The following is a 14,561-nucleotide window of genomic DNA, read 5'->3' as shown; positions in this document are numbered from 1 at the left end:
ACAGTGGCCAATGCCAGGTGCCCCAGAGGGAGTGAACCTAACAGGCAATGATCAAGTGATCTCTCTCCTGCCATCCATCTTCATCCTATGACGGACAGAGGCTAGGGACACCATTCTTACCCATTCTGGCTAATAGCCATTTATGACTTAGCCACCATGAATTTATCCAGTCCCCTTTTAGACATTGTTATAGTCCTAGCCTTCACAACCTCCTCAGGTAAGGAGTTCCACAAGTTGACTGTGCGCTGCGTGAAAAAGAACTTCCTTTTATTTGTTTTAAACCTGCTGCCTATTAATTATCTACTGTATTAATATATGATCATCTGCTATGTAGTAAATAACCTGTTGTTCTCCCTCTACAACATCAGGGGGTTGCTACACAAAATTAACAAGAAATGTTAGCAGTTAGCAATGCTTTCAGAGCTCATAAGGGCCAAGTAATCTCTGTCAACATCGGAATCAAGCTCCTGGAGAAATATAACAAACAGAAACTATTTGATCATTGAAAAGCACAGGGTACACTTGATGGGGGGGGGGAATCTGGAAGATTATAGTATGGTGATTTAAGAAAAGGCTTTTCCCCCTCCTCACCCCCCTTTATAACAAAACACGGAAGGAAGAAAAATTAGGTAAGTATACCACGCATCAAGTTTCTTCCTTCCTGATTTTTTAAACCATAATATTAATGTGTATACACCCACACACAATGCTCAGAGGACAAAATTCAGATTAGTCAGGGTAACAACAATGCCTTTCACCCTCATGTATTCTTTACCTTAAAAAATAAAATTGCCAGTCCCCCACCCCCTTGCCTGTTCAAATAAAAAACAAATGTTTTATTGAAAAAAATAGGTAGGCATATTAGTCTGGGATAATGAACTGGAGTGAAAGTTAAGAGAATAAACAAAGCTAGAAAACTAAAACTTTCTCTTATTAAAAATTAATGTTAATGCTTTAACCCCTTCATTACTGAATTCTCCAGTAGCTGTGGAATGCAGTGGTATTCGTCATTCCAGTGCCACGGTGAAGCAGAACAGCAAAAAAGGACTGCAGCATGTCAGTGATGTACAGGTCCTGGGTGGTTCCAATGTGCATATAAAATAGCTTGTCGAATAGTCAAGCAGCTAAATTAAAATAAATTTAAAACTGCTCATGATCTGAAATCCCCAACTGGCCAGTATACTAAAGTAACATCCTCTTCTGTTTAGCTGCCATAACTTGAGTTTAATAGATTGGCATCTTCTAATTGTTTCTACTAGTTTCTAGTTGTACAAGGAACCCAGCTCTCAGCTCTACTTTAGGTAACAGTGATGTCACCAACTGTAGAAATAGAGAGATCTCTTATACCTGGTCTGGGGTAGGTAAAAAAGCCCATATAGTTCACATTTAAAATGTATTTCTTTGTAATCTGTAATCTAATGTTTGTTAATTATTTAGAATCTCATCCCGTTTCTCCCTTTAGATTTTTTCCGTGGCATACCATGTGTTTGTGCGCACGCATACCCACACTCTGTGACTGTGACCATGGTATCTGGATATTTGAAGAGTTATTGAGCTGCAGCACAAGGAACTGAAATCTCCATTATGAGGCACTCAGCCTGCTGCATGAACTATGGCAAAAGCAACTTCATTTAAAAGCGGCTTCTGTGGTACCTACAGTGAAAATATACATGATTTTGTGGGGCAGTATAAAGGCTTTGTTGGAATTGTGTACTGTCCATTGAAAGTGTAAATATTTCTCTAAAAATGTGTGAAATACTATTAATATGTACACTGCACATACTGCATACATGACAGGATTTAATGTCAGATTTGCCTATGCCCAGCTCCCCGTCCCCAGCTTGTGCTGAGCACAGCATGGCCAATACAGTGATCCTAGGCCTACATTTGCAACTAGCATATATTAATATTATGATCCCTCACTGGGCCTTTTCTAGGTAGATAGGTAAGTATGCAGCAAGAAGGCCAAATGCTGTAGACTTGTTTGTTTTCATTCCCTTGTCTTGCTACTGGTAACGATGACGGCTGTGTTAATTTCAGTATCTTGAAAAATGATATTTGCATAAGCTTGTTTTTATAAAAGCCACAAAATTCACTAAATATGCCATTCACCGTAAACATTCACAGCACATGCAATGCCCTCCCTGTAATAGTGAAAGTTCCTGAAGAGCGGAGTGCCTGATTTTACAAGGCTATCACAGAGCTGGCTTTAGGATGTGCAGTACCCGGTTGCAACAAAGGTAGGTCCCATGGTTTAATGCCTCAAAGACTTAGCCTCGGAGCTCCAGCACTCTGGTTTCCCTCCACAAGTCCAACTGAGACAGACTCCTGGTCACAAACTTTCACCCTCTTCGGGGATCAGTGCACCTCAGCAAGTATTTGCAGTGACATCAGGCAGCCTTTCCAACACAGAGTAAGCTTTATTAGTCTACTGGAATACAGCACCAGGAAGTCCTTAGGTTAGCAGGGCATAGAAAGGGAAAAGTTCAGACATAGTCCATCCTGGTCAATGCCAGGGCTTCACCCAGTCAAGCTGCTGTGGAATCCACCTTAGCTGTCCCTCTCTGTCTCTCTGTCACCTCCAGGTGAGGGCTGTGTATGACTCTGTGAGCTCAGCTCTTAACAAAGACACCAGACACCTTTCCCCTTTGTTCTCCAGTTTCTGGCCTTTGCTCAGGTTCCTTGATGAGAGTGGGGGAAAATCTCCTCTTGACCACTGGTCTCTAGATGTTAATGTCCCAGCCATTCGGTTTCCACTGTCTCATCAAATCCTTCCAGCCCTGAACGACCCATTCATATCACTGCAGACAATTATGTGACAGTTTTAGATCAGAATCAGGCCTCAGAGGTTGAAAACAAAACAGGACATTAAAAACAAATGTCAATAGATTTTTTCAGTTCAGTCTATAACAATAGTGTGGAAAGAAAAAAGAAGCAGAGATTTTTTTCACACTGATTTTTTTCTGAACAACCTCTCTACATCTCACTGTGGAATTGTAATCAAACAAGCCAAAAGAAAGTCATAATTACCATAAGCACTTGGGACACTGTTTTAGACCTATTGATATTGATGAGACAAAATGAATAACGAAAACAATGCACTCTTTATAGAAAGAACTCACTAACATTCATCATCTATTTATGACTGTGTCAAAATAATGGAGTTTGGGGTTTATAACTTTAGTGCTTTATCTGGTTGGTTGTTTTCCAACCTACAAGCCTGCATTTCTATGTGCACCTACTACAGTGAAAATGGGTGTGTTGGCTGTAAAATATCCCTCCAGAACAAAATTTGCAAGTGTGATCTGGCCTCTGATTGGAGTTCAGGTAATTCAGGGGTTCTTCACCTTTTCCTTACTCCTCTCTTCCATGAAACTGCTTTCCCATCTGGCTGGGACCCTCTCCCTTGTAGAAATATGGAAAGGGCATTGTGGCTGTGAGCTCGACTCCTAGGGGGCTCGCAAGCCCAAGAATGAGCACCAATGAACCAACTGTTTATCAGGGGTCTGATCCAAAGCCCACTGAAGAAAATGGAAGGACTCTCTTTGATTCCAGTGGACTCTGGGTGGACCATTAGTGCATATTTATAAAAACAAATGGGGCCAACCCAAATATCACTTTTGGAAAAAAGTACCAAATCCCATGAGCTTCTCAAGGCTAGGCTTACACATGAACATTTTAAAAAACAGACATGGAACAGGGTTGCTTGCAGTTGTTGGTCCCCAGGATATTAGAGAGACAAGGTGGGTGAAGTGATATATTTTAGTGGACCAACTTCTGTTGGTGAGACACAAGCTTTTAAGCTTACTCAGAGCTCTTCTTCAGGTCATGGGACAGAGTTAACCACAGGCGCCAACTCCACCCATCAGCTGCTCGGCAGGCCCTGTCAATCAGCTGTTTGGTGGCGGGTAGGAGGAGCTGGGGGAGGGGGCAGAGCAGGGGCAGGAAGAGGTGGCATGAGGGCAGGGTAAGCTGGAGGAGGGGGCGGAGCAGGAGTGAAAAGAGGTGGGGCGGGGCCTCGGGGGGGAGGGCCCTCAGGGCACAGCTGTGGTGGTGCAATCACCCGGAAGGCAAAAGTCAGCGCCTCTGGAGTTAACCGTAGTCTTGTGACTAAATGTCCAGACACTCCTTTGAAATTGTGCCCTGCAAGTACTACCTCATATTTGTTAGCAATATCAAAAGCGAGTGACTCAGATCCAGAAACCACGTGGCTAAATATATAAAATCTTTTTCCTTTATTAGAAAAATGTGCATAAAAATAGATTGTAATGAGCTGCATGTAGAACAATCAAAATTATTATGTATTTGCATCTCTTTTACGCCATGAACCAAACAACTACAAAATTATGCATAGGATTCTCTCAATCTGAAATTGGTAAATATTAATAATCTTTGAATCTGCAGTGAAATGTCTCCTGCCCCTCAACTCTGAAAAGAGGGAGACTTTCTGATTCAAAAAGTTGTAGGATGGTACTGAGATCACATTTACACTACATTAATCTGTGTATGTGTATAAAATATGCCCCTTCTCACAGAGGTATTTTTAAACTGCTGTTTGTCAGTTTTATGAATGTGTGTATATATAAGCAACCCCATTTGTGACGCTGCATTAGGAAGCAAGCAAACTTCACTTTCATTTGCACATTCTTATTTTACAATCAGAATTAAAACATTTACTTTTATTCAAGGTGAGCGCTAAACAGTGATTTTAAAGTTTCCAGGGTTTTTAAGAGAAAATGAAAGAAAAAATGTTCTTCTGGATGTGTTGTGCCTTTGGGCTCTATTTGAGGGGAGGGGAAAAAAGACAGAGAAAGCTACTGTGAAGGTCAGAGAGTGAAAGAACTTCCTCAGGGCACAGAATAAATTAAATCCCAAAGAAGAAATAAAATGTGATTTCCAGAGTGTGAGGCACAAACTCAAAATGACAATGATTGACAGCCAAACTATATCCGTGCAATATCGAAGACTGCACGTTCTCATTTACCTCAGTGTAGCCAGCAAGCGCCCATTAAACATCCGTCTGATGCCCAAATTAACCTTCTTGGCAAACTGAAAGAGGCACAAACTATCATAATCAACCTTTCATTATCACAGCAGCCTCTAGTTAAAGGGTCAGAATAATTGTGCCATCAGAGCCCTGATTGTTTTCAATCAACAGACGGCTGGAGTGACAGCTCAGTGATGGAGTAGTTTGATGAAACCGCACCAGGCCTAATCAGAGCAGATGAAAGGAAGGCATGATTGGTGCAAATGAACAGTCGTGCCTCTCTTTTTCATTTACAATCTGAAATTACTCTTAAATTTACAGGGGTTTTTTTCCTCTCTTATGAGTACCTCTGAAAGAATGTTTGACTTATTATGAGTTCTGACAGTGCAGAGTTATAAAACACAGGTAGGGTTTTCAGCAGAGGCTTTAAGTGGGTATTCAGCATAATTTTAACAAATTCGCTCTTGAAAAGCACAAAATGACTAAAGACTTCCAATGACCTAACCTTTCAGTGCTGTTTGATTAGCAGAACAGTTCATCACAGCTAACATTCTTCATGATGAAAGAAGATAAAAAATGATGGGCAAAGATCTCCTGCAAATGTTTTCTCTTAACCAATACATTTATTGCATTATTGCTCTCCTTTCCACAAAAAACTTTAAAGAATGTCACATTAATAATCTTTTTCCCCTCAGAGTGAATAACAGAATCAGAGTCTGTTTTTTGAGATTAAAGTGGAAATCAGTTACTGTGCTCAGTGTATCAGTACACAAGCTTCTGGCAGGCTGCAGTTGATTCAGGCGCAAGTTCTATAGGGATGGAAAGTGAACCTATTTGTTTAGTTGTCATTACCACACTCAGTCTGGGATCTGAGTGCCTTACAAATTTTAAAAGTTAATTTTGGCCCACTTTAATTAAAATTGGAAAGATTGTAAAGCTCCAACTCTGCAGCCCCAGTTCTCTCCCAGCTCTGCACTCCAGCCACAAGGCTTTCCATAATGCCAATGGCTATTGAAAGGAAAGCATTACAAATCAAAGGGAATCTCTTTGTACAGCTGAATAGAGCAGGTATTTCAAGCGGAGAGTGGTAGATCCTTTCTTCCCCGTTGTGTTGTTCGTGGCCAGCATCAGATGTTCTCTCACCAATCAGGCCCCACTTCCATATATCAACATGCAGCTCAGTGCTGCAAAACAAAAAGAAGCTTAGCAGCAAAGATTAATGTTTGTCTGAAGTGGGGGAGGAGGGAGGAGGCTGATGCTAATGCAAAAGGCTTTAAATAATTTTGTAATGTTTCCTGTCCATTATGTACGTGCTCGCTAATGAAAGATTTAATTCTTTGAATGGATTGGGTTATAAGCAGAAATAACACACATTAACCAAGTTAATGAGGAAACCGCCATAAGCACCCACATAATAAAGGACCCTAACTGAGCTGGTGGCAAAGAGGATTCCATTTTATTTTGTTCGTATTTCCTTTTTCTGTAGTGAAGTCTATGACTGACAACAATGTATTTTTCTTTGGAAAACCTGGGGCTGTGGGCAGTACACCTGTGCATCAAATGGATATTAAACCTCATGCTTCAAGATTTAAAACAATCCTTGCCTGTTAGGGATCAGGATGAGGGGGCAGATTATCACACATCTATGGCGTTTTTCCTCTGAACCATCTGGTACTGGCTACTGTGGACACAGGTATTGGAATAGATGGACCATGGCAATTCCTGCATTCCTAAAATGTGTGCGCTTTTTTTTTTTAAATGAAAGAAGCTCACTACCCTCAGGTTGTGTAATGGCTCCAAAAATAAACACAGACACTGAAGTGCTATAGATCCAAGATGAAAGGGAATGGATTCCAGGACCAGGGTTAAAGTAAAGGGTATTGTGGGGAGATGGGGAATTGGGAGATCCCCATCCTCTCTGCTCCCCCTCCTTCTTGGCTAGCACAGGTGAGAGCACCAGCTTCCTCCTATTTCAAACTTTAACCACTGCACATCCCCACTCCCTGCCATGCCCAAGCTACTTTGCACAATTAACATATAGGTCGAGTGGCCTCTTGGGAATATTGTCATGGAAGTCTGTGACTAAGCTTGGTACTGTTAGGCAGAAAGGGGTAGTAACCTGTCACCTTACTTGGGGTGGGGACAGGAGTCGGCGGCTGCTCTTGGGCACCCCAGGCTCCTGCCCAGGGCAGGCGAACGGTCGGGGGCTCCCCACAATGTTCCGGGCTCCCTGGGAGGCTCTTACCACAGCCCAGCTGAGGCTTCTGGCCTGGCCAGGGAGTGGGGCCTCAGGTGGAAAAGGAAGAACAAGAGGAAGGACCACAGATGGGGCATGGCTCCCGCTTTTGCCTTTTGAAAAGGTGGCCATCCTACATTGGCCACAGGTCAATGGTCCAGGGATCAGGAATCAGGTTGAGTCAGAATACCATGAGATCAGAACCAGACGATGGAACCAGAGGGCAGGCACCAGGAGGTAGTTACCAAGCCTCAGGACATGTCAGGATACCAGATCAAGATCGGAAGACAGGAACAGGTAAACATCGGACCAGCAATCCATAGCAGGGTGAAGCCCAGCTGTACAAGACAAATTCCTGATTCCTCCTCTGGCTTAAATAGAGGCTGCAGACCAATCAAAAGCCTTGGAGTGCTCCCAACCAGAGCGTAGGGGAAGGGGCTTGTGTCCAAGTTGGGCTTCTTGGACCCCAGTTCCAGCTGCTGTCTGTGAGCTGCTGGGTGGAGGACTGGAGTGTGAGGACTCCCAGGATCCCCCACAGACCCACGTTCAAGAGTTGTGGAGCCTGACAAGCACAGAGAAGGGAAGGCCAGCCTTATTCTCCCCATAATGTGAATTAGGAGATTGGTATGTCTCCAATTAGCTAGGCCCCTTGCCCATACATGATCAGAAAGTGCGGTAGATGAGCCTGAGTCTCAAAAGTGGTGGAGAGCAGGAGGTAGGGACCTCATTCACAGGATATCTTCCTGCTTCTGGAAGCCCTACAATTTGCTACTGGGAAGTTTCTTGGGAGACTTCCTTACTCAGCTAAACACAGACTTTCATGTCTCAGATATCATGAACATGGCTGGTGTATTCCTGGTCTGGGCTCTATTGGCCTTAATGATGACAACCACAGAAGGCAGCAACCTAAAAGCATACTTTATTCCATGAATTAGCTAGTTTATGATGGTTGAAATTTTGTTTTTAACTTTCAGCACCGAACAACATTCAGTCATTCAGCATTCTGACTGGCTGGTTTTGCAGTCTGGTAGCATAAATGATAAATTACAATGTAATTTAGTTAGAGGTACATAATGCTGCTATATTAATAGCAATTGAATTAATCAGAACTAATTGTGTTAAAGTGAATCACAATGTATTAAAATGATTTCTTACTTATTCTCACGTGTTAATAAGATATATTTGCCTAAAATGTTTAAGCTTTAGGGCACCATTCATCACTCTTAATTGCTTGATTTCTTTGTGGGGCTAGTCAGATGCATTGTCCTGTACAGCCCTCACCCCGAAGAATGAGAGAATACATATCCTAGAACTGAGGTCTGGCAGACCATATGCTCCGGGCTGCAATTCAAATATGGGCACACGAGAAACAACTTTTGGGGCTCCCTGGGCAGTTCTATCCCTGGTGGATCGCTATGCCTCACAAACTATAATGCACTTAACCTTACAACACCACTGAACTAGGGAAGTATTAATAGCTCAATGCTGAGAATAAGGAACTGAGGCCCTGAAGTGCCCAAAAATCACACAAGATGTCTATAGCAGAGCCAGTGATCAAACCTGGCTCTCTGGTGGCCCAAGCCAGTGCCTTAACTGTAAGACCATCTGTCCTTCTTAAATGACAACTGTGCAGGCCCTTCCTCAGGCCCATTGGTTTACATAATACTTGTTAAGACAGAAATAGTTTTTGTAAGTGATGGAGAACTTTTGTGAAATCTCTAGGCATTTTCTAAAACACCTTGAAGCTCTGCAGAATATTTTAGAACTTTATAAAAATGCAACATATTTTTTCTAATGATGGACATTCATTTAATTAGGAATAATGGGTAAAAAGTTACCTAAGCGCTTCTGAAAATTTTACCTGATAACATTTATTTTACTATTTCTGTTTTTTATTTTTCTTGGAAATTAACCTAGACCCAAGTATAGACAGACATACCAATCAAGTGAATCCTGTGTTAAAACTGAACTCTGTTTTCTAGATAGAGTCAAACCTTAACATTATGAGTCTCAGGTGACATTTACATTAGAATTCTGTAAAAGCAGAGGCATATACTAGCCTACCATCTGGCTAGGAGAGGTAAAGGCATTTTAAATGTAAGAATTCCATAAATGTAGAGTTCATAAAGTTGTGGTTTACTTACAGAACATAGGGACAAGAAAAAGAACTTCACAAATATTGCAAAAAGGCAGCACTTTTTCAGTTGAAGGAATGTAAAAAAAGTGCTTAATTTTCTTTGTATTTTCAGGAGAAAAAAAATCTGCTTCATCATTAACCGTATCATTTTGTAAACTTGAAGATCTGTTTTTTACAGAGTTACAAGGGGAAGATAGTACTTAAAAGTCAGCCTTATTACAGAACAGGCTGCAACCTTAACTATGCAGACACTATTTCTCTCTCTGCATAATGCTTTGCTTTTCATGAATTATCTTGATAGACACAGACAACCGGGGGGGGGGGGGGCGGGGAGGGAGGGAGGGGAAAGAATAGAATGGAGAGTAAATCCCACTCATCTAGATTATCATTACTTCCAGGGGACTAGGCCCAAAACATTACTGATATTATTTTAAAATTACATATCACCTTTCTTCTAAGGTTCTCAGAGCAATTTATGGGAATTAATAAATTATAGCATTCCTCTGAAGTACTTGTTTACAGATAGGAAAACTGAGATAAAGGGAGATTAAGTGAAATGACATAAGAAATCAGTGGCATATCTGAGTATATAATCAAGGTCTCTTGGCTTTTACACTCTTGTACCATAACCTTCCCAGTAGAAACCCAGCTAACATTCTGTCAAATGTCAAACCACAAAATAAAGCCTGCTAAAACTTTGATACCGGGCTGTTTTGTCTGCATAAGATGGGCCAAATCAGATCACTACATTTGACCAGACATTACCATAGGAGGTTCATTTGTGCCTTTAAGGCATCATATTACCAGGAAGAGTCAGGATTCCTCCTTGAGCAAATTGGAGCACCGGGGCAAAAATAGCCTATATTTTGATGGGAAGGAAAAATTGCTAGTTTCAGAGGGTACAGCATAATTCCCATTGGGCAGCTAGCTAGCTCCACTGTTTGGTGCATGTTGCTGATGCAGTGACCTGTCCCTTTTGAGAGATCTGTGCTGAGGCTCTAGGAATGGGCTCCTCACATCCTCTTCCTCCCCTGAACCTTTGTGCTGTGGTGGAGCAGTAGGGCTCCCTAATGATGAAATTCCATTGCTACAAGCAGCTGCCTTACTTGAAGACAATTTATATTAGTGGGTTCCCCCTGGAGCAAACAGCTTTGATACACAACTGTTAGCAACCATTCTATAGTCCTGTGCTTCTGGAATGAGCACATCTGGAAATTTTAAAAAAATAAATAAAATAAATTAGTTGGGACTGATGGCAGTGGAAAGCCTATACTTGCTGCTGCAATCAATATACCCTTTTCTTTATACAAGATTATCACAGAGAAATAAGAGTGCAAAATTACAGCAAGTGACAATCTACCAGAGCATATGGGAACATAAAAAAAAAAAAAAGAAAGAAAGAAAAGAGGACCAAAGGCCAGGCACCTTGCTGTGTCATTTGGAATAGGTCCATCCACAGAAAAGAGCAGGTTAAAAATTATAAGCAAGTACCCACTATAAACAATTATTTGGTGAACAGATTCTAAAAGCTAGTAATGAACAAACATCTCCGGGCTCACAAATAGATTTGTCTAGCCACAACTCTCCATTATTGTTTGATCTCAATCTAGGAGACTGAAGTTAGCAACTGCATTAGATCAATTTTAGGTGCGGGGGGGGGGGGGAAGGAATGAAATAATGATAATAGCTTTTTCTGTAAAGTTTAGATTAGACTAGGGTTCAGATTTGCATTGGATTTTTAAATAATGTTTTAGGCTACGATGTCACAGAAATGCACTGTAACTTTCGATTAAGTGTTACAGATGTGTGTTATAAGTGTTATAGAATTTATTAGGCAGGAAAAAGAATTCTAGAGAAATGCCATAAGATTATATAAAAATTAATCTAAATACCTATAGAATGTAATCATTACATTTTTCTATAGGTTTTTGAACCATCCTTTAGAAATCTATTGCTGCTATATAATTTTCTATGAAATTGTATCGGCTGGTCCCACAAATCTATAGGACTTTTCCATAAGGGTTTATATATTACCATCTCAGGCCCTATGCAAAACCATATAATTAAAATGAATATTTGTCACTAGGTTATATATATTCTATATTGCTACAAAAACATTAGGGCTATTACTCCAAAAGTGTGTGGCAGTGTTGTGTCCACAAAACGGAAGAATGAACATGCAGCACCTCAGAATTACATGTGTAAATGTGGCTTCTGTCATCCAAATGCATGTCTTTTGTAAGTAGAAGATGTGTGCATACTTTTTGCAAGCACAACATGTGAATTCTCTTTTTAATACCTTGAAATAACTAGGCAGCTTTTCCCAGTCACATCACAAATACATTAACTGCAAGAGGAATGGGGTTTTCCCCCCTGATTCGTTTTTAAAAAAACCAACTCTTAAGTTCTTTGGTAAAAAGTCCATAACTCTGCCCCTTTGGATTTCCTACCCTGATGCTTCCTGAGTTTGTCTATTTCCGCCTCTCCACTTCAATACCTTCGTTATCAGACATCTGATTGCAGAAGTCCACTCAGAGCACATTATGAGCTAGCAAGGCTGGCACTACATCTCTAAGCACTGCAGGAGCCTACACCAAACAAGGATGGGCCCAGTAGTGTTAACTGTAGGAACATTTATGCATTTTCACGTCAGCAGCCAATTTGTTTTTTGTTTTCCTTGAATTCTGCCAAGAATGCGTCTCAGAGGACAGCGCAACAGCAATAAAAAAAATCTTTTAGGACTTACTGCTCAACTCTGATTCTTTTTGATTTAGCTACAGAGAAGAACAAGTGAGTACATTAGATGTTCACTTATCTTCAAGCATAGAGCACTTCACATTTTAATCAACTGACCTTCTGCCAAAATCTTGCCACTTTTGTTTACTCTGGCTGACTCTTCAATCCCCACAGGATGGTCGTCAGATAAAAAAAAAATGTAATGAATTAAAGTAATGGGTAAAATTTTCAAAATCACCTTAGTGACTTAGGAACATTAGTGACATTTTTAAAAGTGACTTAGGCACTTAAGAGCCTAAGTTCCATTGTTGTCCAATGAGACGTAGGCTCCTAAAAGCTTAAGTCATTTTTAAATGGGACTTAGGCACCTAAATACCTTTTGAGGATATGTTCCCAACTCCCATTGAAATCAATCAGAGTTGGCTGCCTAAATGCTTTTCAGGATCCAGGCATAAGATGTTTTTGAACATTTTACCCAATGTGACCAGAGTCATAAAATTTCCATAAGGTGTAGTTAATTTGCAAAGCTTTAAATGGCCAGGAATCCAGCTCTCTCCCACCCTCTGTTCTATCTCACAGGTACAAGCTGCAGGAATGCTTTTGCTGCCCATCCTTAGTGATACATTTACTGAAATGGTTTAGCTGGGCATTCGGTATAGAGGCCTCTTATTGCTAGAGTTTGCTCCCATTGAAGTCCACTCCAACAGCCTGAGTTAGGCACCTTCTAAGAAGTAGTGCAGAACTCATATGTTTAATCAGGTTTTTAACTAGCAAAGGTTTATTATAATTGTGTGTCTGGGCAGGGGGCTGATGTTAAGCACTGTGGGGACAACTGTTTTGAGTGGCCACCCTTGCTTAGACGTGTTATGATTACAGCTTTTACTTTTTGTACTTATACTTAGATGTCCTCTGGTAGGTATGTTATCACTGCATACAATAAATAGATTAAAATCAAACCTATAAATATACTGTTCCTCATCTTGTAGAATTAATAGCAGCACAACACTAATGACCAAGAACACTTCCTTTTACTTAAATATACACCTGTACATTGATACATACAATTATACTTCAGTTAATCTTGTGTGTTAGACTCCATGAAAATAGACCAATGCAAATGCAACATACAGAAACCATCTTGCTGAGTGTGCGCCATGGTGTCATCTTTCTGCACTTTGTTTTTAAACTAAATCCCATGTTCCCTACTTAGCTGCAGAGATGACCTAAATTCAGGGGCTGCAGGCACAGCAGCCCTCCTGCCTACCAGTGTGATGCTCTATGCAATTCTACAGTTAATCCAAGATAAATTAGGTGGGGCAATATTATTGCAGGACACTGAGGCAAAAGTAATGCACTCCAGTAATTTCTTTATTGCTTACACCTGCAGCAAAAAATCATGGAGTGGAATTGACATGTATCAAAATGAAATTTAGAAGCATAGAACACAGAGATGCCTTTCATGAATCACTGCTTTTTAATGTAAAATAAAACCTTTCTGTATACATAGGTTTACAGTAGCAATAAGAAATTTTCATGTTAAAAACAGTCAAACGTGGAAGAAGTTCAGAAGAAAGTAACACAAGATCTTATTGTCAACTAATGACAAGATTAAGAAAACATAAAGCCTACTGCTAAGGTGAATGAGGGGAGATAACTCCACACATATGTAAAGGGATGTTATAAAGAGGACAAGGACCAGAGGGGTAGCCGTGTTAGTCTGGTTCTGTAGAAGCAGCAAAGAATCCTGTGGCACCTTATAGACTAACAGACGTTTTGCAGCATGAGCTTTCGTGGGTGAATACCCACTTCTTCGGATGCAAGTTCTTGCATCCGAAGAAGTGGGTATTCACCCACGAAAGCTCATGCTGCAAAACGTCTGTTAGTCTATAAGGTGCCACAGGATTCTTTGCTGCTTCATAAAGAGGACAGTGATTTTAAGACAATAAGAAATTGTGCATAAACTGTATTAGGAAAAATGTATGTTAGTAGGAAAAGTTATGCAACTATAGAGTCAATTAGGCAATGGAAGAAACAGTCAGAGAGATTGTTAGAAACACCGTCATTGGTAGATATTCCTAGTCAGTTTAGATATTCGTCTACCAGGAATAGATTAGGAATAACAAAATCAACCCTCCAAAGTGGTCTTGATTCTGATCTCACAACAGTTTAACGTCAATATAACTGCACTGACTACAGTGGAGTTATTCCTGATTTACACCAGTGCAAGTGAGACTCAGAATCAGTATGTTTTATTCTGTATTATGGCCCCTGAGTTGTTCTTCATCTTGGTTCTTATTTTTACGTGAAGTAGGTGCTTATGAAAACGAGGCATTAAAACCACTGGTGTAAACCAGACATAACATGCAAGGACAATGTGCTAATTTTTCTAATACATCTTGGCCCTCAGACATGCACCAGTCCTGCTTTTACAGTCATGGACCTCTCCTAAGGAGAGGCTAGCAATC

The 14,561-nt window shown here is 40.7% G+C and overlaps 1 protein-coding gene across 6 annotated transcripts in view; it reads right to left on the bottom strand.

The window, feature by feature from the left end:
• KLHL32 (kelch like family member 32) overlaps positions 1 to 14,561 on the bottom strand; it is a 186,987-nt gene that overhangs the window by 21,432 nt on the left and 150,994 nt on the right. Inside the window, exon 8 of one of the 6 annotated variants that reach the window (XM_045010670.1) lies at positions 2,527 to 2,801. The exons of the other annotated variants lie outside the window; for them this stretch is intronic. Coding sequence (XP_044866605.1) covers positions 2,799 to 2,801 — 3 coding nt within the window. The 3' untranslated portion in view covers positions 2,527 to 2,798. Of the gene's footprint in view, positions 1 to 2,526; positions 2,802 to 14,561 lie in introns of those variants that run through there. 6 annotated transcript variants of the gene reach the window in all.

This window comes from Mauremys mutica, chromosome 3 (assembly GCF_020497125.1).
Source record: "Mauremys mutica isolate MM-2020 ecotype Southern chromosome 3, ASM2049712v1, whole genome shotgun sequence".
In the NCBI taxonomy this organism is placed as follows: Eukaryota; Metazoa; Chordata; order Testudines; family Geoemydidae; genus Mauremys; species Mauremys mutica.
This window is presented reverse-complemented; position numbering and strand designations above follow the sequence as displayed.